General features: G+C 35.2%; 1 protein-coding gene across 7 annotated transcripts in view; it reads right to left on the minus strand.

Annotated features, from left to right (window-relative positions):
* The window catches only part of Epha5 (EPH receptor A5), a 325,855-nt gene that overhangs the window by 235,014 nt on the left and 65,955 nt on the right, over positions 1–24,886 (minus strand). For all 7 annotated transcript variants that reach the window (XM_005068199.4, XM_005068197.4, XM_005068198.4 and 4 more), the window contains exon 3: positions 22,644–23,307. In XM_005068199.4, the coding sequence (XP_005068256.1) occupies positions 22,644–23,307 (664 nt within the window). The remainder of the gene's footprint in view (positions 1–22,643; positions 23,308–24,886) is intronic.

The following is a 24,886-nucleotide window of genomic DNA, read 5'->3' on the forward strand; positions in this document are numbered from 1 at the left end:
TTTGTTTTAAAAGGGTTATAGCAATTATTTACAAAAATAATTCCCACTATAATGCATGGAAGTCTACATATAAATATCTGCATATTGTTTAATTGTAATTTTCCTATCTGGGCTGACAGTGCTCTGCCACAACCCAAAGACCACTAAACAGAAAGCAAATTCCAGACTTAAGATGCCCTTATTTGAATAGTTTGTCAGGGAGTTCTAAGAGACTCCCCAAATGTACAGTCTTTCTATTGCCCTTGACTGCCCCATGGAGGTTGAAGGCAAGTACCTACTGATAAAGATACCATACACTTCAGAAACAGAGCCAAGAGACTCCTGAGCTAGAACTGATCTGAACGTCTCTACCAGAAGGCACCATGGAAGCTTCCAAAAGAGGAGGAAACCAATAGTTGAATCATCTATGTTGATCATGAACCACATCCAGATCATGGCAGAATAAACCTTTGGGTTATATCTTAGTATTAAACAACAGCTATCCAATTGAACTTATAACCTGATCAACATGTGGAAAACCAGTCCAAATAATAATCTATAAATATTTGCTCTTATACCCACAGATGCGTTCAGTCTTAACTCCCCATCAAGGAAACTTCTCTTTGTAACAGATAGAAACCACTGTAGAAAACCAAAAGTGATCAAAACACAGTACCAACAGATACATTTCCAAACCTGTCCCATATGTAAGCCTTGGAGAACACTGCAGAAAAAAGGATGAAAGACTGTAAGAGCAAGAAGATCTTGGAGTTTGCTATGAGATTGTGTCCCACTAATACATCCATAAATCTTTCAAATATGATTGTCCAAATGTGAGCTAAACAAGGATGACACCAATGAAAATGTCAAAGAGGACAGAGAAAAACCCATGAGACTTCAACCCTACCCAAAGAGGAAGACTGGGAACAGGAGAGATAATCTTCCCCGGACACAAGCATACCAATTAGTTGTCCAGTGACAAAGAATAAGTCCTGAAATATATGTGTACATATACAAATAATATTATAGGGATTTAACAGGTTATCTTTAGAATATATATGTATATAAGTATGTATACATGTAACTATGTACATATAACTATGCAATAACAATTGTGTATAAAGAGGCCATGAATTTGAAGGATAGCAATGAGGGTTTTGAGAATGGTTTGGAAAGAGTAAAGAGATAGGAGAAAAATTGTAATTATATGATAATCTCAAAAATAAAATAAAAATGACTTCTCCACTCTTTCATGGGAATTCAATCATCAAAAATTTATTTAGTTTATTGTTTTCACAGTCATTTTCTTAAAAATTAGTAGCTACACTTATATTATATGACCATAATTGCAAGTCAAATAATTCCACAGCTAAAAGAAATAAAATTATGTAATCAAGAAATCCATGGAATATGTGACATAAAACAGCATTTTTTTTATTTATGCTAGTATAAGGATGACCTCTAGTGATCTAAACAGATGATACCAATTGGCAAGCTAAGCAATAGTGTAGAGACCACCTCGAATGCCTATTCCTGATAATGAACTTGATGTCTATAACCATCCTGGAGCCTTCATCCAGTGACTGATAGAAACAGAGGCAAACACCCACAGTTAAATACTGAACAGAACCCAAGGAACCCAGCGACAGAGAGAGAGGAGCAAAGAGCAAATTGGCAAAGAATGGGCTGGCAAAACCAGCAGAGACAGCTGATCTGAACAGGGGAGAGCTCTTGGACCCCAGACTGACAGCTGGGAGGCCAGCATGGGACCGATCTAGACCCCTTGAATGTGAGAGTCAATGAGGAGGCATGGGCTACCTATGGGGTCCTGAGCAGTGGATCAATGTTTATCCCTCGAATACTAACAGACATCATGTGTCCATAACACAAAGAGGGTTGCTCTCTCTGCCTGGACTCTTAGGGAAGTGCCTGGACCCTATCCTGAATGAAATGATAGACTCTAGATATCCCCTATGCTGAAGGAATTGGCAATAGGTGCGGGAGGATGGGGGGGGGAGAGGGAACTGGGATTGACATGTAAAACAAGCTGTTTAAATTTTTTAAAAAATGTTAAAAAATACAGCATTTTTTAATAAAGATTACCCTGATTTGAAAGTAATTGAGAAAAACAACAAATTCCTTAGTAGTCTCTTTTCTTCTTAAAATTAAGAGAGAAATTTACAGAACTAACCACCCTCCTCCCTGCTCTCCAAGAAAACACAAAGTCTGGTCACATCACTGTAGCAAATCTTAGACCTTCACCAGGCTAAAGAAGGCAACAGCTGTCTGCATGTCTTGCTTCTAATGAACATTTACCCTTATTTTTCTTCTAATTATTTCCCTTCCCACAATTTATTGTCTAGCAGAGAGAATCCAGTGAGATGTGGGTAAAACAGAGTTTCTTGTGTACTTGTATGCATGAAGATAAACTGTTTTTTTAATAATGGAGATTCTTAATACTTAATACTTAAGAAATGTAAAGCGAAAGGATTATTTTTATTTTAAAAACAAACTTTTCTCATTTTACATAAAATCCTGGTTCCCACTTTCTCCTTTCCTCCTGCTATTCTCTGCTTCCCCCCAAACTCCCTCTCCCCCCACTCCTCAGAGAGGGTAAGGCACAATACTTTGCTGCAGGACCAAGGCCCTCCTCCCTGCATCTCGGTTGAGCAATGCATCCCTCCAAAGAAAATGGTCTCCAAAAAGCCAGTTCAAGCACTAGGGATAAATCCTGGTCCCACTGACAGTAGCCTCACAGACTGCCCAAGCCACATGACCTTCACCCATAGTCAGAGGGCCTAGTTTGGTCCTATGCAGATTCCCCTGCTATCAGTTAGCTCCCACTAGGCAGGTCAACTGTTTCTGTGGGTATCCCCAAATTGGTCTTGACACGTTTGCTCATGTTATTGCTCCTCCCTCCTTTTGAAAGGACTCTGGAAAAGTACTTTTTAGGACTACTTTGAACCTGTCTCAATTCTAGGATTAACATAAGAACCAAGTAAAGAGGCTCCATGCCAGGTCATCTGCTTCTGACAGCGGTGGTATTTGAATGCATCTACCTAAATTCTGTGAAACATCAACTGGTACTGTGCATGCCACAGGCTCATACATATTATGTAGACTAAAAATAATTTCTCTTTAAAAACATCAGCCTTAAGATCCTTTTAGTTTATTACTTTTTATTCTATTAATTCATATGAACATTTCCATTTTTGTTTGTATGAACTTGCCATAGAATGAATCTTCAATTAGACTTTGTAATATCTTCAATGTGTTTTATGTACTTAAGTTAACTAAAGGACAAGGCTGATTCTTTGACATATTAACTATTTAATAATGAAGTTTCTCAAGGCAAAACAAACTGTGTCAGGAATGTCATGAGATAAATATGTATTAGAACTGTATTCCACTGTAATTGTTGCAAGCATGTCTTAAATTTTGACAAAATCGTGGAGGACTGACATGTTAAATGAAATATTAAAAAATGTGTTCAAATAGGTTAGAAACTTATGAACTCATATTTTACAATATTTTGTATTATACAGACTACAAAACAGACAGAAATGGAATTCTCCATCAGTCTCCTAGATCATGAGTTGTCCTTTCAATTTCCTAAATTAATTTAGAATAAAATAAAAAAAAACCTTATTGGTTTGCACTGAAGGACATAAATGTAATAACTTAAAACTCATCACTCTTCCTCTGCTATGTTAGATATATTTAAATTTTTCCATATGGCAAACAATCTATGACTAATTTTCCAAGTGTTAAAATTATTTTTTTGGTCTGAGTCAGGGGAGCATGCATTTTTACATATACCTTATATAACCTTCTATTTCAAAATCTGTACTATTCAAATAATGTTTTGTTTCTTCTCCTTTGAAAAGCAGAATTACAAATTATTGCTTTAATATCAGAAGTTACTAGCAATTGGTATGAACAGAAGAAGAGGTTGCAAACTTTTTTAAATCTTACTATAAGTGAAAACATGAAAAATGAAGAAGCAGTAAGATGACATTGAAATTGCCTGATAACTTAACTTCAGTTTGGTAAAGTGTACAGATATATCTAAATTTTTGTTTGTTTCAGAGTGAGGAAGGAAAGCTACGGTTAAAGTCATCTTATGGATTTGCGTTGATCTTGGAAGCTCCTCATTGGTGATAAGGACCTCATTGTGGAAAAAAAGGAAAAGCAGGTCTTCAGCTCTCCCATGTGCCCTGAAGTCTGCAATGGAGTGAAAGCAAAGAAAAGGACCAGGAGATTGTTTCAGGCTAGTCATCCTATAGTTTTAAAAATGATTTTAAATAGGAAGTCTATTTTGTAATGCAGAACAGACTAGTCTGGAACACATGCACATCTTGCCCTTTCTTAGCCTTTCGAATTCTGGAATTACAGGCATGTGTCTTATGAATGTCAAACTCAACTTCACAAATGTAAACACATAATAATAAATACATAAACTTATATTGTTCATAACAATTACCTCTACTTTTCTATTGTAAATTGTATGTCCTATATAAGAGAAGAAATAAACAATCCTTGAGAAAAACACATTTCCATATTTGAATCCCACAACAAAATTTCTTACTAGATTGTTAATTAGTAGACAATTGTTTACAAATGCATATTTATGTTCATTAAATTCAAACAAAAATAACTTGAGCCCATATGTCAGTTCTATATAAAAGTGGTACGAATTAGAAAAAAAATGCAAAATTCCTTCTCACAAGGAACTATAGTTGAGAGAGAGAAAGAGAAAATTAATCCTAAGAACATTTTTAAAAGCTGACAGTATTGAAAGAGAAATTATTACCACTGAAGACAGTATTAACAAATTATTCTTTGTAAATAAATTTAAAGTGAGAAAATAAAAGTATAATAAACAATAGTGATTAATCACCATTATCTTGCTAGCTTTGCTAGCTTATATCCTAAAAAAGAAGACATTATTCATTCTTCCTTCTATCCATTTTTTGTAGATGGGATTGACACTTTCAGAACTTGTCTATGAGTATATGAATTAATATGCATGTCACCAATAGAACAGTAAAATTAAATATGACAATTCTTGATCAAGATTTTGTTATGGAACGAACAACAATTTACAGTTGGATAAAGACCCAGCAGAATAAAGACCTGATTGCAGTAATGCATAATGCATACAGCCCATGGTACTAATTAACCTTGTATTCCAGGAAGAGATGGTAGAACAATGAAGCTAATTTGATGGTGGTCCAGCACTTTTCCCTATGGCTTGTGGTTGTCACTCTTCAGAACACACTCTATTTGACTTTTTTATACAAGAAAGATATGGTTGCTATTGTACTTCATGTTATCAATGAGAGAAAGGAATTGCATTTTCAATCTTACACATTTACTCAAATTGGTAAATACATACCCTTATGAGGTTACATAAATGATGCTCAATATTAATTCATTAATCACATCATATGTTGTTTTGATTAATATATCAGCTAATTTAGTGAATATCCACAATTCATTTTCAATCCTTTCATTCATTTATCTATGATTTTCTATCATCTTAAACTACTAAAATGAGTTAAATAGGCAAACTATACCTCAAATTTACATTGGGAATATTTTCCCAAACCAATTCCATCATTAGTTCTAAACATAACCATTACCCTTCTCAGTTTTATGACTAAAATTTATAAATTGTATTTGATTTAAATAACATTTTCATTTATTTTACATAACAACTATTGTTTCCCCTCAGTCCTGTCCTCCTGCCTCCCCAGCCCCTTCCCATCTACACTGGCATCCCTTCCCCATCCACTCTTCCTCTGTCTCCATTCAGAAGTGGGCAGGCCTCCCATGGACTTGAACAAAGCATGGCACATCAAGTTGAAGTAGGACAGAGCTCCTCCTTTTATCAAGGCAAGGTAATCCAGCATAGGGAACAGCCAGGTAAGTGCCAGACACAGGCCCTAGTCTCATTGCTAGGAGACTTACAAAGAGAACAAGCTACACAACTGTCACATGAAGAGGGCCTAGGTTGAAACCATTTAGACTCCCTGTTGGTCCAGAGTTCATGAGCTCCCATGAGCTCAGGACATTGTCTCTGTGGGTTCCCCTATGTTATTACCCCCTATCTCATACAATCCCTCCTCTCTTTATTCAGTAGGACTCCCTGATCTCCTCCCAATGCTTGGCTGTGGATCTCTGCATCTGTTTCCATCAATTATTGGATAGAGTAACTCTGATGACTAAACTTTTGATGCAAAACAAAACGGTTTCCTGCTCTTCCTAAGAATATCAAGCATTAATGTTTTAGCTATCATATTCAAACCATCATTTACATGTATCTTTTAAATCATAACAGTTCAAATTTCTATTTTTCTTTCCCCTTCTATTTTTCATTTATATTAAAAATATTTTTTCATAAAATGTATTCTGATCATGGTTCCCCCTCCCTCATCTTCTCATAGATGATCTCCATCTCCTCCCCATCCAACACTATGCCCCCCTCTCTTTAGAAAACAAGTCTCACTGTGTATCCAACTATACTTAAGGGAAGGCCCTATGCAGTGGACAGCCAACTTAAATGAACTGATAGCAATTTCAAAGTTGTTTGACTCACCATGTTTTGTTCAGGCATTTATTCCCTTACTAGCCTCTTGCTTATATATTTTAGTTTCTGATTTTGTCTTTTTTATCTGTATGTTTGTCTTTGTGTATGTCTAGTGTGTATGTGTGTGTGTGTGTTATGTATATATTTTCTGAATTAAAGTAATATAAATGGAATCACCAAACAATGGGGACACAAAGCCCCTCCTAGCCATCTCTTGCCAGCAAATGAAACATCCAGTGTCAGGAATGGGTTACCTTAAGTTCCTTCTTTTAAATATCCCTAGATAGAGCTTATACTAGATATAATTTTAGGTTTTGGTTGGCATGACTTATCTATTTGGCCCTCCTCCAAGTACATGTGCTCCAGTATGACAAAGAACATTTACACACCTGCTTTCTATTACATATTTTTAAGTAGCATTATGAGAACAAGCAGTTTGTAAGATCCAAAGCTGAATTCCTCATATAAAAAGGAGTCTACAACTTTTTAATATAAATATAAGGTTTGTAACCTTGGTGTGTAAGTGTAAACTTACTTTTAAAAGGTTATATATATGCATATGCCTATATTATATTTTTAATATATTCTTTATTGACTTTTTTACGTGTATATGATGTGATTTTATCGTCTTCAGCCCTATGGTACTCTTCTTCCCATCCTGCACACTGAACTCTGTCTTCCCCCCAAATTTCTTAGTTTCATGTCTTCGTTTTTTTTGAGTGTGCTCCAATGAGAATAATGTTTAATTAAGCTTATTTAAATGAGCATGGAGGAGGGTTATTTATTGGGTTTCTGATCTATGATGACATCACCGAAGAAAATTACTTCTTTTCTTCCAGAGACAATTAACTCCCACTATTTCTTCATATCTACCTGCCAAGCAGGAAGCACCCACTTTCCAGTGTCACAATCGTGCAATAACAGTTATGGATCATTCAATGGGATCAAATTCATTCCTGTTTAGTGCAATCCTTGTAAAAAGCCCAGGGTTTGGATCATTGAAACCACAAGGATATCTGAAAGATCTTTCAATTAATGATGATTAACTAAGAAGAGCAAATTCTGGTCTTCATCTTCTAGCTTTCAATTGCCAATAGATCCTCAGCTGAGGGTGGATTTCATGTACACTTCCCCTCACCATGTTGGTATTTGATCTATCTTGAACTTTCACAGAGCATGGACATGCTGTCATAACTGCTATATTAAACAGTGGTTTTTGCAAGTTTTGCTTTTCAATTGTAACACATCTATTTACATATATTTTTTGTCACTGTGTGTGCACAAGAAATTGTCATAAGGAAAACCTTTGGGTGCTTGTTTGTGAATATTTGCTTACTAGTAGATTTCTAATGATGGTTTTTATAATGTTATTTACAACAAAGAATCATTAAAAACAACATGAAAATTCTTTAAGGTACCTTGTCATGAATTTTGTTTCTGTTGCTCTATGGTGTCAGAACTGGTTGTAATAAATGATTTATTTATCTTGTTACTGGGTCACAAGGTACAAAATTTGATTTGCATTTGAATTCTGCACCCAGTATCTCTTCACACCCAATTACGTTATCATTGCTTATATATCACACCCACAAAACAAAATAGAACCAAAAAAATGAGCACAATATTTTAACAAAGTATCACTTTGATATTTCAGAAAACGTTTCTTAAAAAGCTTTCTTGGGATCAGAAAAAAAAAAGACAAATAAACTTTGTTGTGTAAGAATGAACAAAAACAGAAGCAGGAAATGTATGGCAAAGTTACAGCACCCTTACGGCTTTGCATTTTGGACTTAAAAAAACAAAACAAAAATATCTCTTTTACCTTCACTTGGACGTTCTCATAGAAAGCATGGTACATTATAAAGTTCTTCCTGTTTGTGAATCTGAACTTTGAAGCTTCATGTGCCCAGGAAAAGAACTGGATATTGTGTGTTCCCCCTCCAACACTCCCACAGCTTTACTTTCTTTAGCATTTCAATTCCCTACCATTACACATTGCAGTTGCATTTATTTGTTTTGTGATTGTATGAACTTTCAGGGAGTGAACATGCCATGGTATACATGTGGGAGTCAGAGGACAATTTGTGAGAGTCAGTTTTCTCCTTTAATAATGTGTGTTCAGGATAGAACCTGGGAGTTAGGCTTGGATGCAGGCCCTTTACTCACCGAGCAATCTTAACCCAACTATCCCCACATTAATAGCTATTCTCCACATCAGTATGTCATTTTTACTTTCTTAGTGTGTTATCTGAAAAGAGGGGCTGAAACTCCTATAAAAAATGTCTTTCCTTCTTGATTCGGGGTACCTCTCTCTCTTGTTTACTTCATTACGGCTCACACAGGACAAAAGATTAAGCTCACAGATGACATAGTAAGAGAGTTTCAAATGAATCTCAATGTAGAATATGTAACGGGGAAGAAAAATCCTGGTTGACATAAACACACCTGGGATCGAACATCAGCTACTGCTTTCCAGTTCTGGTTTGTATGATCGGGCTAAAATTAACTTTCTTGGCTCCAGTTGCCCCAGAAACGGGCTCAGAGGATGTTGTCATGTTTAAGGGAGAATATGAATAAAACATTTAGCAGTGCAGGCACGCAGCAGTTCTGAACTCATGTGTCATCTCTTCTGCTTGCCTTACCAACTCAGCTGAAATATCCTGACAAGTCTGATATTCAGGATCTTAGGTCTTACTCCCGAAGATGTGGATAATTTCTACCATACTCTTGCCTTTTAAGTGCTACATCTAAGACAAACTTTTCGCATTAGTGCACTTTTGTGTTTCCCAGAGCAAGGTCCTTGACCTTGTTTAAGTGTACTTTCTACAAACTATAGGTAAAAATAACTCCTGCCATCCTGAGCCAAAGTTTGGGAACTCAGGCCAGCATCACTTCCATGACAGCAGAGAGCCCTTGGGAAAATTTTCACCTTCATCAAGCTTTTTCCCAAAGCTCAGATTTCTCACCCAGTCTTGTGCTTCCTGAATGCTTAATTTCTTCTTTCCTTTCATGAATGAGCTCACCAATCCTGTAACACATTTAATCACTTGCAGCATGCCTGCTTGCTCAATCTTATTTCTGTCAAATTTACATCAAGTGTGTGACTACTCCACTAATGCAAAGAATACTCAGAAAATATGCTAGCGTTTCCAGGCTTTGGAATGCAGAGCTGGCCTGGTGTATAGAGTAAGAGATATCTCATCTCAAATTTCCGCACTCTATCGTTTAGAGGGCAGGTCAATATCACAGAGTATTGCTCACAACAACAAATGCAGACCTAAAGCTGAAAAGAGAAACATATTTTCAAGATGCAGCATTTGGTTAGAGTAATTTCTCTTTAAAACTGTTCTTAAAAAATAAATAACACTTGAACATATCACTAAAAGTTAAAGGGATGAGCAGTCTCCCATCAGTCATGACAGATGTGGGTTGCAGAACAAAAGTGTCCTCTAGGATGTTCAAGTATTTGATCCAGTTAAATCAACATCTCACTGTTAGCCTACTTCCTTATAGGCAGATAAATAACTAGGGGAGAACCTTGGCTCAGACTTGTGGCAGTTTTTTTCTTTTTTGTTTTTCTCCTGGAATGTGTAATGTAAGTGACTGATGACCAACTGCCTCTGCTATTCTTGCCAACAAAGCAATAAAACTGCAACAACTGTTTCTTCCAACTTCTTGTTATTTTGTGCATTGTATTCCATTCTTTGTATACATTCCAACCTCTCTGAGAATTGTTCAGGTGAATTTGTCCTAGGGAATTACTTAAATCCATTGTGAGCTTTGACTCAGTAGCCATCCTCATTTTTGTTTGAATAAACTGGCTTTGAATTCAGTTTGCTTCAACTGGTCACTGGTGTTGATACCTGTATAACAGATTCTATACATGCCAACTAAGCACTGAGGTTTTCAAATCCGCTGTGAGAGAAAATAGGAAAAAGTATTACTGTAGATATGTTGCTACAGTTATGTACCAAGAGCAATAAAACCTCAGGCTCTGGCAAAAGAGGTATGGAAAGAATCAAACTGGAGCAATAAGGTGTTATCTTTGGAAGTTATTTTGGCAATACAGTTAACAGAAGCTTTCTTTTTATTCATGACATTTTATTTTTGTTTTGGATTTAAACCCATCCTGCACTGGAGGAATAGTGAAGTTCTCCCAGTCTTAAATGTATTGTGCTATCATAGTTTGTAATGCATAGCATACCGATATAACTGCAGTATAGTCTATGATTACTGCCTAAATTCTGCCCCCAGCACCCCGTTTTCAACCACTAATGGGTCAGAAAAATCTATTTCTGTCACCAAACAAGGAGTTCTCATTGTTATGACATTTCATTTATCCAAGAAACAACTTGTTTGAAAGGCGGCTGCCTGGAACTGAGTAAAGTGTGGAAGACAATCAAAAGCAGTTAAGCAAACTCATGTTGACATATTAAATCATGCTTGAACCAAGAGAACAGAAACAGACTACACAAAACCTTCTAAAGAGATTTTAAATAAATAAATAATACAGGCCAGTCTGCTCCTTACTTAAAGGGGCTTTTAGCATGGATGATCAGGGGAATTGATGAATGTTGGGGAAAAACCACCACAAGACCAAGTAATTATTTCATGTTCAGATTATGAATCATAGAAGTAGTTGGAATAGGAAAGAAATATGATATTAACTCTAAGATGGATAAATTCACATCACTTGTTTTCCAGTCCACAGATTGGAAAACAACATTTTGATTCTTTATCCTAGAAATGTCTTAATAGAATACTTTCAAAGAGCTTTGCATTTATCAGATGAAAGGCCCTTATGCATATGGAGTAGTGCGTTATTATCCTCCTTTACAATCGCGCAGCGGGATCTTGGGCGCATTCATTCTCCAAGTCAGATTCCTACTAATAATTGCATGAAAGAAATGGAGTGATTCATCAGTCAAATGATCATTTGCTCTAATTGTTGTTTCCCCAAACTGGGGCTCTTTTCTCTTTTCTCCCGTTGCATCCAAACTACACCTTAATAACGCTAAATGAAGGGGCCATCTTCATGCTCTGAAAGGATTTAAGTACATCAACATAACACTTTCGTCCTTATACTGAAAACCCTTAAGCACAAACACAGTGTGTACACACGAAATAATCAGAAGCTTCAAGTTAAAACGTGATCTAGACCTAGGAATAGGAAGAAAGAAAGAAGACAAAAGAAAAGATGAAAACAACAACAAAAATAGTAGGGATGGATAGTGAATGCTGGTTAACTGACAATGAGTAATGGTAACTCACATTTTATTGTGACTGTTAATGATACTTTCTATTAGGACTATGGCAATGTTAGTGACTTGGTATCTTCCCATTTTGTAGTAACTGTCATGCCATTCAGAAATACCCACATGTAAATAAAATTTTAAAGTAATACATCATACAGACCAAGTACATGGAGGACTTACTTATTTGCTTATCAAATTATCTATCTATGTATCTATCTATCATCTATATATCTATTTATATTCTTCTCACATAGATTAAGTTGTATCCTCCCCTCACAGTCCCCTCTTTCCCACCACTCTTCACTTTCTCTTCAGGAAAGTACAAGTCTACCCTGGATATCAACCAAACACGGCATACCAAGTTGCAGTAAAACTAGACACCAACCCTTGTATTAAGGCTGGATGAGACAACCTATTAGGATAAAAGGGGTCCCAAAACCAGGGGAAAGACTCAGTGACAGTTCCAGCTCCTACAGTTAGGAGCCTCAGAAGGAGACCAAGCTACACAGCCATGCTCAGAGAGCCTATGTCAGACACATTACCACGTCAGTCTCTGTGAGCCCCTACAAGTCCTCCTTGTTAGATTATGTGGGTTTTCTTTGCTGTCCTTTATCCCTCTAGTTCCTACAATCCTTCCTCCCTATCTTCTGCAGGTTTCCCTGAGCCCCATTTGATGTGTGGCAGTAGGTATTTGCATCTGTTTCCATCAGTTGCTGGGTGACTATAATGCTAGTATCCTTCCTAAGAGTATAGCAGAATATTTTTATGAACCACTTCACTAACTTTAAAAAGATATTTTTAGTCTTTGATTCTATCCTGGGTCTCTGAGCTATTCATTCTCTGACTCCTGGCCATCCAGACAGTATCAGGTGTGGGCTCCCTCTCCTGGCAAAGTCTTCAAGCTGGGCCAGTCATTGGTTAACCTCCCCGATAATTTCTTTGCTACCTTTACCTCAGCACATCTTACAAGGACAATTTGAAGGTAAAAGGCTTTGTGGCTAGGTTGGTTCCAAATCCCTCCACTGGAAGTCTTGCCTGGATATAGGAGATGGCTAGTTCAGGCTCTGTATCCCGCATTACTGTGAGTCTTAGCTAGGTTCATCCTCATAGATTCCTAAAATTTCCATGGGACTAGGTTTCTAGTTCTCCCTAAAATGTTCAATTCCAGTTGAATCTCCAACGTGGTGGTGGAGGGTGGGACAGGGGTGAGAGTCTGGGAGACATATATTATACTTATTTATATCCATGCTTGTGTTTGCATTTATGCATGTGTTTGCATGAATTTATCTATAACATGTGTGTGCAGTAGCCCTTAGAGTCCAGAAAGTGGTATCAGATACACTAGAACCAGAAATAAAAGTGGTTATGAACACTATGTGAGTACTATAAATCAAATATTTTGTTGTCTACAATTTCAGAAACACACATTCTAAACTGAACTGTCACTCCATCCCCTACATGGAATAAGTTTTGCTAAGTAACATAAATCATATATACAGGAAGATAATTTATATAGGAAGTTAGAGAGGTAGGCAGATTGAAGTTAACTTACAATCCGTATTAGTTTCTGATTAATAGGATGGGTTTTATGTAGTCTCAAAAATAGTTAAGCAAACTCTTTTTAAGGTTAACCCATATAGCAGTTACATTAGACAAATGTCAACATATGAGGCAGAAATTATTTTTCTAATGAATTTCATTTCATACTAAGGACAATGCATATGTTTTGCAAGCATTCTGTCTCTGAGCTGTAACCCCTTTTCTAATGATTTGTTTCAATGTTAACCAAAAAACAGTAAGTGCTTTTCAGTCTAGTTTATCATGAATGCTCAATGACTACAAATTACTTGCCAATTTCCTAGCAAATTACTGTTAAATGCACTACAGAAATGTAAAAAAATAAGATGAAATTAATAAACTTGGGTTAGTGAGATAGCTCAGCACATATTAACAACCAAGACTGATGATCTAAGTTTAACTTCTTGGATCTTTATAGAGAAGGAGAGAACTAACCTCTGAAAGTTATCCTCTCATTCTACAAATGTGTTCAGGTTCACACCACACACACACACACACACACACACACACACACACACACATGCACACGCACATGCATGTGAACGTGCATACATATATACCTACTAAGCAAATAAATGTAATCAAGAAGGTTCTTTAAAAAATTAATAAACAATTCTAAATTAAAAGACAAACTATGGTATTTGTGTATTTGTGTGATACTATGGACATTAATTTCATGCCCCATTGCTACCCCAAATTAATTTTTTATGTTTTGCTTATTTTATCTTTGTGTATAGATGTTTTGCCTGCATGTATGTATGTGTACCATATATGTGCCTGGGGGTCAAAAGAGGATATTGGGTCTTATGGAATTGGAATGATGTATTGTTGTTAGCCACCATGAATGTTGTGGCAACCAAACCCAGGTTTCTCTCCAGGCCCTTACTTAATTTCATAGTATTATTTAGAGTTATTTATACTAAAATTAGTCTAAACAGCCGAGCATTGATGGTGCACGCCTTTAATACCAGCACTCTGTGAGTTCGAGACCAGCCTGGTCTACAGGAGCTAGTTCCAGGACAACCTCCAAAGAGAAACCCTGTCTTAAGAAAACAAAAACAAACAAAATAAGATGCCTCATAAAATTAGTCTATACAAAAAATCTGAATAACACCGTATATTCCAAAACGTCAACTTAATTTCTTATTTATGAATTTATAAAAATTCTTTAATTAAATTTTTGAAATAATGTTTTTTGGTAAAACTGCAAATATATTGGCCAAATAAAATAGAAAGAATGAGGGGCTGGAGAGATGACTCAGTAGTTAAGAGTGCAAACTGTTCTTTGAGAGGATTCAAGTTCAATTCTAGCATTCAGGTGTAACTTCAGCTCTACGAACATTGACACCATCTATTGACCTCTCTGGGATCAGCTCACATGTGTATATACTTACATACAGGCAAACATGCATAAACATCATTAAGAATAAAAGCAAATTTTTTCTGGAAGAATTAAAATAAATGGAATGACTTTTCATGAATATTAAAAATCATTTAAATGCTTCTTGCAGAAAAAGAAAAAGTAACGATCATTTCCCTTGTCATTATATTAGTAAAATAGGATTAAGAGTTTCTTTATTTGTCATGTTTATCAGTGTGACTTATGTTTTTAGAATATTGAAAATGTAATAAGAAACATTTTTGCTGAGTAAACTATTAATGAAACATGTCTTTAAAAAAGTAAGCCACACTTGAATTTGGAAATAGTTACTTTGAATTTGTTTTAAAGAGAAGAGGATTCTCAATAATGGTATGATAATAATTCACTAATTTTGTAATCTTCTGCATGTATATCAAATTTTCAAAATTACATGTTTTGTATTTGTGTCTACTATATATAGATAGGGTGGTACAGAGTAACATTTGAAATGTATTAACTCATTGAGGATCCTCTTCCAAGAAGGAGAATGCTTAAGAATACTGAAAAAAGTTGTGGCCATAAGAACAAGAAATGCTAAAGTATATAATAATACATAGTTCACAATTGTTTTTATTGTACCTTAATGCAGGGAAATTACAAGACTGTTATTAAATACAAATGAGATGGAGAATTCCCAGGGATCAGAAAAAAAAAGATCCTTGGTAGTCTCATGAGTGTGGTGGGATAAAGTGTATTCTATGAAAACAGGAGAATTGCTAATTAGTGCCCCAAGTTTCAGGAGAAAAATCTAAGCCAAGAAGGTTACCTCTTCAGAGAGCTTGAAATCCAGAAATGTTGTTTGTATCCTCAAGAACACAAAGAATAAGAATATGTCCCCGTGTATAAGGAGTTCATAAAGGGACATCTGAATTATGTTAAATTGGGAAGTTATATATTATATTCTGTAGGAATGAAAATAAGTTGTCTTTCTCGCTGAGGTTTTGTGGTAAGTATTCACAGAGTGTAGCCAAAGGCATGCCATATTAATATCATATTAGTTCTACATAGTGATTATCTAAGAACTGCTAAATAAATAAATGTGTTTATGTGTAGTATACACATATAAAATATGTGTATTATTATATAAATATGATCAACACCTGATGTTACTATGGTTGAAACTATTATGCTACCCTGTAAATTTAGAAAAGCAAAGGTTACATAAAATCTGTCACTAATCCTCATCAGAATAAAAAAATTCATGAGGATTACCAAGGAGCTGGAAAGAAAAGGATAAATCTCTCCAACACATGCAAAATGAAGGTTTGCTACATAAATTGGGCTCATAAATTAGAAGAATATCTACACTGTTTACTTTTGTGGTCTGAATTTTCAGAATCTACCAAATACTTTCAACTTTTCATGCTCATATAATATACATATAGTACACACATGTATTTGCTAAAACAAGATATATTAGGAAAAATTTAACAAAAAATAATATACTTCCTGATACTTTAAAAGTATATGTAATTATAAGTCTTGCCATGAAATAATAATAAGTAATATCTTTAGAAGGAGATAAATACTTGACAATATTAAAAATCATAGATGGTGTGACATTTTATCATATATGCCATGGGATTAGGAAATATATGCTCATTTATTTGACCTTGTATAACTGTATAGTTCTTCTTTACAAGTATCTCAATTCACAAATGTGTAAAAGTTTTCCATATTAAAACTTTTAAATAACATTCCTTAAACATGAATGTACATAAAACCCAAGAGAAACTATTCCATAAGTTGACTGAATTCAAGTTTCTGAGACATGGCCAGAAATTCTTCATGAGTAGACCATTTTCTGTTGATAACAACGGAGATGGTCTGATCTCCACTCCCTGGGAGCAGGCCTCATGTGCATGATTCACTGGGTGCTCATTACATATTTCCGTTTCCCAGAGAAGAACATAGGCTTGTCTGGTTTCATAATTTAGTTACAGGCACAACTTTAAAACACATGGAAGAGAAATTTGAACCATGATCTGCATCACTTTAAAGCAAACATCTTTCATGTATTGCACTGATGCTTTTTACAGACCCCCTAATGCCCAGAGGATCTATTTCAGGATTATATGCAGGTGGGAGCTACTATGCTCAATATGATTTGTGTTTTTAGTAATTAAACATCAAGCTTGTGACAAAACTCACCCCCAGTGCATTTCTGTTTGCACACAACTTTTCCAACGACAAATATACTCATGGAATTTCTTTTACTGATATTTGAGAAAAATACAAAAAGTCAAAGCAATTTTGAGAGGGGAAGTTTAATGTTCCTGAAACTTATAATGAAATTTTAAAGAAACTGCAAATGAATTTAAAATGTATCTGTTGAAATATATAACTGTCTCTGTTGAAATGTTAATTATTTTTCTGATCACCTTTCTATAATAATTTATTATGACAAAGGGAGTATATGCAGGGCATCTCATTTAAACAAATATCTATGAATGCAAGGCTTTTATTAAAAAATAATTAATTCTCCTGCCACATGACCATATTGAAGGTTAGGTTCATTAATATGAAAATGAAATCGCATAGTAATAATGTGTAATGAACCATAATCATTATGAAAGAGCCTGGGAAGATGTTGAAACTAAATATTGCAAAGGTATTAGTATTATAAAGAATATGTGCAGTATGTAGTTGTTACACTTATCCTAAATTCAGTGCATACTCAGCCTTAAACATATCACAAGCATGATGTGATGAGTCAAAGAACAAGTGTATGAATCAGGCTAAATGTCTGATCAGCAAGATGATGGGAGTCTCACTTTTATATATCTTCTGTGTGCTTGCTAACTCTTCTTATATTTTCCATCTACATGTATGGAACATTTAATTAGGTACAACTTTTGGATTAGTAAAATATTAATTTCTCTTATTAAAGGAACTGAAGCTCAACAGGCATAATAACATAAACAACCATCTACCAAGTACTACCTACATATAAGCTGAATTATTTCATATTCAATATGCATGTATTTGACCCTAAATATTTATTGATTTCTCTATACTTAACATAAGTAACAGATATTAGAATAGCTTCATTTACCCAAGAAATTCAGAAATTAATCTTTTATCTCTTAACGTTTAGTATTCAAAACATTGGGAAAATTGCATAGGTATAACTAATACAATGCAAATAAATAGATTATATATGCCTCATCATTAAAAGCTTGTGTTATTCTCTTTATTTCCTGCATTTTTTCAATGTCTGTGGTAAACATCAATTTTTTATGAAAAGAAATTATCATTTTTCCCTAAGTTAGCATACTGCATCCTCTGGTATTCACATGCCCAGCAAAAATCTCCTATATCTGACATTCAAAAATAAAGCTATGTCCGTGTCTGTCTGTCTTCCTAGGGTACAACATTAGACAGATTGTATATGCTACTTGACACAGCATTAGCTCAAAGAAAGGGGATGTTCTTTAATGAGGTTGGTTTTCTTACAGTGTTTGGAACTTTAGAAAACATAGGGATTTTTTTACATAGGAAGTTCACTGATATTTATAGAGTAGGTTGGTTTATTTAACCCAGTACATCAAAATGTAAGAGATTGGGCTGGGAGGAGGGGCGCTGGTGGAGGGACAAAGGAGGGGGGGAGTTGGGATTGACATTTGAAGCATGTATGTTTCTAATTTAAATAAAAACATAAAAAAATTTAAGGATATACTTTGGAACATGCAACCACTCAAGAAGATAAAGTCCAATTTAAAGGAATTATGAACACTCTAACCTATAGCTACTCTAGATTTATAATAAAAATATATTCAAACAAATGCATTTTATTTTTAATAAAATATAATAAACAGCAAGTTATCTGTTGAAAAATATACAATGTGTTCAACAGCATGTTAAGGACCTGTCATCTAGTGGCTACTATGAAGCAGTAAGAGAAGAAATAAGTGAGGAGTGCTTCAGATGCTTGCTTGGAAAGACAGCCAGTGTAAGAAAAAGGGGAAATTTGAATTCATGCATTCAGAGACAAAAGCAATCTGCTTAAAACACTAGACTGTATTGTCTTTCACAAACAGTATTTCTCACCATTTTGAAGGCCATTTAGGGGACTTTCAATGCATATACCTCGCATGATTTATAGAATCTAATATGTCTATCTTGAAGGAATTGTTATTTTTCACTTTTCCAGTGGCATGTGGTTCGTAAACGCATCTAGAAATGTGTTTAGTTTTGTTGGCGTATGTGTTCACTGGACGAAATAGGGACCTTAGATCAGTGCTTCTCAACTGTGAGTGAGAATATCACAGAGAGTACTTGGCAATCTCTGGAGGCGGTTTTTCACTTTCAAAATGAAGTGTAGAATTCCTACGGCTTCTTCTGGGTGAGATCAAAGAACCTGCTAAAATCCTCTCCGATGCCTCTGACCCAAATTCCTACTTGCATCATCTCATAAGTATTTGGCTCAAAATATTAATGACAGTGTTGAAAACATGATTTGGAATAAAAGAAAGCATAAAGCAAGGACAGCATTCTGTGGAAGTTTAACAGATCTACTCCACATTATGGAGTTTATACATAATTGCATACATACACACATACATAGGTGCACACTCAAGTGCATACTTGCATACACACATGCATACATATACATAAATTCACACACATACGTAAATGCATATACGCACATCCACACATGCGCACATATGTCCACACATTCAAATGAACCACTTTCATCTTATTCTCATGCAATTGCTAACCTTTGCTGAAATTGTAAAATTAAAACTAGTTTCTTATTGTTGAGTAAAATAACATACCAAATAGAACCAAGAGTTCAACCTCCTTGATGTTTTTTGGTAATGTGCCTAATTAAAAATAACTAGGCTCCCCAATGCATAATTACAGGAGCACCCAATACACTATACTCTAGCCAGATTTTATTCAATCATAAATATAAGCTAGAAATATGAATGATTGCTGTTCTGCTCCCTGCTGGATCTGTACTGTTTCTGAATCAAAGCTCTTTCCTGAGTTGGGCATTTTCAATCCACTTTTTCTTGCTGTGCAATCATCTCCCAGTTGGACAATTAATAAGTACTTTCCCTCCATAGCTCTAGATGTACAACTGCTTTACCCTGTGCTTTTGCGTGCACTGTATACCTTCCTCACTCTGACTGGTTTTGGCAGTGACCCATAATCTAAATCCCTTTTCCCCATTTGATATAAGTGAAACCATAATTATCTAGGGCTAATTTCAAATTACTACTTCATTCCACTCTCAACTGATGAAGATTAGTGGTCTTACTTTGCATGTGAGTAAGTCAGCAACACAATCACAAGAGAACTCAGCAGGCAACATTTGATTCATGTGAACTCAATTACTTCTGTCAAACACATCTATTTCAATAAAAAGCAGAACCTTCCAAAATGGACTTTTGCTAACCATTTTGTACTAAAAACATCATATGACTCCTGGGGGGAAAAATAATATGGAATATACAAGAATATAATAAATAACAGGTAAGGAAACAGACATGGCTAAATGGAGTTCTATTAGTACTTTTTCCTGAAAACAAAAAACATTTCAAAGAAATAATTTTTCATACTTAGAGTACTTAATTATAGAAATTTGAGGCATGTATTTCACCAATGCACATTTTACGTTGATTAAAAAAGTTAAAGTTTTGTATTATTTGACTCAACACTGATTACTACATATAAAGTTGTCCACTTCTCTGAAAGGAAGTTCAGTGGGACCTTCAAGTGATATGAAGATAAAGGATCATGTATTACTTAACTGACCTTGTCCACTAAAGCTGTCCTTTGTTATCATTAGAAGTGAGACCATATAGTTAATTCACTGTCTAGCTTTCTCACGCCCCCAAATTTAATTTCCAAAACCTTTACGTAAATCCTATCATGCATACAGGGATTAGAGGTCACACAAACATGATTGGCCAGGTTTACCAGGTCAGCACCTGGAAAATTCTGCAAAAACTCATGTACAATCATGTACAATAATGTATTACAATACATATATTCAAACTTCAGCTTCTTGACATAATGAAACCCTTAATTAAACATTAACCTAATTTGATTAGCAGAGACTGAGTAATTAAATGTCATTATGTAGTAAGTCAACTTTATAAATATATTTCAGTAGACCACATTTTTGGCTTAACAAAACTAACTGAGATGTTGTCCATAGTGGTGAATATTTGAAATGCCAATCATTTCAAAGCATGAAAATGACTCTTTTCTGGCTATGAGAATTTGGCGTCAGAGTCTTTGCCCATGAAAATATTATTTAAGAAGATTTTTTCAAATATGATTTTTGAACAGAACATTTTCTGTATGTAAATAGAAATGTAAAATAAATCAGAAAAACATTATATTTTGCACACCATTGTACATTCCTTTTACTCTTTGTTGACTATTCCCTTTCCTCTTGGTTTCCAATTTCTTTCTTACTTCTTGATTCAAACATATGCCATTCTTGCCATATGAAGTGAATAGTGTATTGGAAATAAAAAGAATCATTAATTAAGTAATAAATAATGAATTAGGTATAAATTGCACATCTAAATGATTCTATGAAAAGGCAGCATGTATGTAAATAAGAGTGAGCCTTGATGCAGTGTTGAGGTATAACATCCCTCAAGAAGAGATACCAGGGTGCTGAACTGAAGGATGAGTAGGAATTAGCTAGGAAAGATGGAGAAAAATGGCTACTGAACAAGGCAAGAGTAGAATTATAAAAGGACAAGTAATGCTATGGAAAATATACTTTGTATAAACTGCACATACCTTGCATGCTTAGAATATAGAGGCAATGTTGGGGAAGCAGAACATTTAAGAAACTACCAGAAAGGATTGAGTTTCTCCTTAGAGTCATGTTTTTTTTTCCTCAGACAATACACACAAACTTCTTGTTATCTACTTAATATTATGGCATCATGCTGAAAACAATATGAAACCCATAAAAGCACACACTTCCAAGGGGGAAAAATGTGTTTCCTTATAGGCTGGCATAAAGTACTGCCCCATTTCCAAAAGCCATTGATAAATATCCAAGTCTAAAAGGACAACTTACCATACTGCAGGCAAAGTGAGAGCATTTTCAAATGAATGAGGAAGCATGCATGATCAAGTTTCAATTTAAAAGAAAAATTAAAACAGAAAAAAAAATCTCCAAGTGCAAATTGCTTTGAAATGACCTTTCTGTACTGGCGCTGTCTCCAAACAGTTATTTTCATGGGGCACTGTTTATTATGCATTTAAAATTGATCTATAAATTTTGAAAAGCAAGCATATAATTGCAACCATATGTAAACAAGGTAGTAAGCTAAGCCCTGCGAGGTGACAAATGTTTTTCTGAGAAGTTCATGTGGCTAAACCTATTTCAAAGAATTTTTAAATGGAAGTTAAAATTGGCATGACAAGTAACTGGTAAGTTTTTTGCATTTAAATTCTGTACAGCAAAACAAGGATAGAAATAACTTCATGACGGAAATCCACAGTGGTAGACAGACAACAATCCTATAATGGATGATAGCAAGCAATTCGTTGTGCCATTCACAGTAAAACTTCTGAGAATGACGTCAATATGAAAACATCATACTGAAAATCACACACTCTCCGAGTATTACATATGTATACCAAATAAAGTAGTATATTAAATCTTCCATCATTGCTTGTGAATTTAGAAATTCATGGAAGCAAGAACTAAAACTTGAAAAGAAATAATCTCTGTAAATTAAGAAAATGAAAGGTCACTTGTTGTTACCACTGAGCGACAAACACATGCGTGATCCAAGAGAAGCACAAAGCCGTGATGGACCCACAGCAAGAGGCTTACCTTGGCAGGTGCCATTTTTCTCTTCATATCCAGCCTTGCACATGCATTTCCCGATGGGAACCAGCCACTCCCCTTCAGCACTGCAGTGCATTTTGGGAGGATCATCTGTCACAGAATGGTTGACACAGGAGCCTGATACCTCTAACAATTGTGAAGAATCAGCTCCAGTGATGGTGTCAGGAAAGACAGCCAAGTGTCTTACCACAGAAGGACATTTTTTATAGTACACACGCACAGAAACGAGAGCAATGCAAGCACCGACATCCTGGAAAGCGAGATAAAATCCCTTTTTACTCAGAGGTCCTACATCTCTGACTTCAGTATTCAGTTTCATGACACGGTCTCCAAGATCAAGTTCTGTAAAGCTCTCATCAGCAGCAATGGTGTCAATCTTGATGTACTGGTTCTCTTTAACATTTCTCCCATTCTCATCATCAGATTCAAAATAATACATGTTAAATGTCTCCTTACAAGTGCCCAGTCCTCCAGGGAGGCTGTTGCAATCTCTTAGAGTAAATTTGAGCTCAATAAAGATTCTGGAAGCACCTTCATTGGAGATCCAACTGGTCAACAACCAATTATTCTGATTCTGTTCCATTACTTTGCACACTTGGTATGTGTGGATAGGGGCGTAGTTTTCATCAACTTCACCAATTTCTTCCCACTGCACAAAATAAAGTAGAGAAATATGAAAAAAACAGAAACTCAAACAGTGAAAAGAAAAATCACATTTACCAAAAAATATAAAACCTAATTTACCAAAAGAATATATGATCCTTCATATATATCATTGAAATAAGTCACATAAAAAGTTTGGGGAGTAGAGATTCTCTGAATTGATTTTCTGAATTTAATGTTAGGAATTCAATCCGATGTCTCATTCACAGTTTATATTCTCCCACTAACCTACAGCTCTACATACCCAGTTGTTATGTACATCATTGGATTAACCCACAGACAGAAAAATTTGAATGAAATGCCCCAAAGAGGGAAAAAGACAGCTTTATATTAAAAACTTAAAAAGAGATGTATATTTGATAAACAGAAAGAAAGAAAATGGATGAGATGGAACAAAGGTGAATCTCTAGATAAGATTACAATTATGGTATAGATAGTGTCTAAAAGTTCTATGTGCTAAAAATTTGATGCCATCCCACAGAGCTATTCGAAAGATATTGCCACAGTGAACAGTTAACGGTCTAACTAGGAAAAAAATATTATTTTGACAAAGGAACATAGCAACAAAATGTCTACTTACTTACATATTAATATAGTTAATACCCATAGATGAGTTCATCCCTCAACTGACTTCAGAGAATAGTCTTCTTACAGTAGATGGCAACTAATACTGACACCCAAACTGTACAATGTTCATAGATTGAGAGATTTTAGAGCACTCCTAGATAAATAGAATTTCTATTTGTTTGCTTCTTGTTTTTATTTATTTTTACCAAACCCTCTCCCTCAAGACTATGCACAGAAAGATTGTAAGAGCCAGAGAGGGTTGCTGGATGATGCCTAAGAAACAACATCTTCCACATAGAATAGGACTGATTTACATATGAATTTACAGAGACAGTGACAGCACACAAGACCTGCACAGGTTCAAACTACACAAAATTACACCATTGAAAAGAGGAAGTGAACACGAAGGCCCACCACTAGCCAAGCAGCTATTCATAGTCACTGCCTGCTGGGAAAGGGGAAATAGGTTTTCTCCAATGGAGTATCACATTCCACAGAAAAGCCCCAATGCCCAGATATAATTGACCAATACAAAACAGACTCCGTATTTTTTAGGAGGGGTGGCTTTTTTGTTTCATTGTGGTTTTTTTTTTTTCGTTTTTTTGTCTTTTTTTTTTGTTGGCTGCTGATTGCGGATTATTTCTTTGAGAGGGAGAAAGATCAATAAAAAGTTAAGTAGTGAAATGAGAAGGAGCTGGAAAGGACTGGGGGAGAGGAAAAAATATGCTCAAAATATATTGTATGAAAAAATTAAACAAAGAGAAAATAAAATAGTTGAGACCTAGAGAGAAATTATTAATTCATTGCACAGATTTCTTCAAAGAGAATGAGAGGAACTACTCCCTTATTTTCCTCTCTGTTGCATTCTGGTCAGGTAAGCAGTTTTTCTCCACCACATACTCTTGCCAGCACCAAGGCTAAGAGTTTTGGGGCTCAATTGGTCAAAGTGTAAATTCATTAAAACTTCATGTTAAGATTTAGCTTTTCTTCCTATGATT

Source organism: Mesocricetus auratus, unplaced genomic scaffold (assembly GCF_017639785.1).
Source record: "Mesocricetus auratus isolate SY011 unplaced genomic scaffold, BCM_Maur_2.0 Super-Scaffold_100006, whole genome shotgun sequence".
NCBI lineage: Eukaryota > Metazoa > Chordata > Mammalia > Rodentia > Cricetidae > Mesocricetus > Mesocricetus auratus.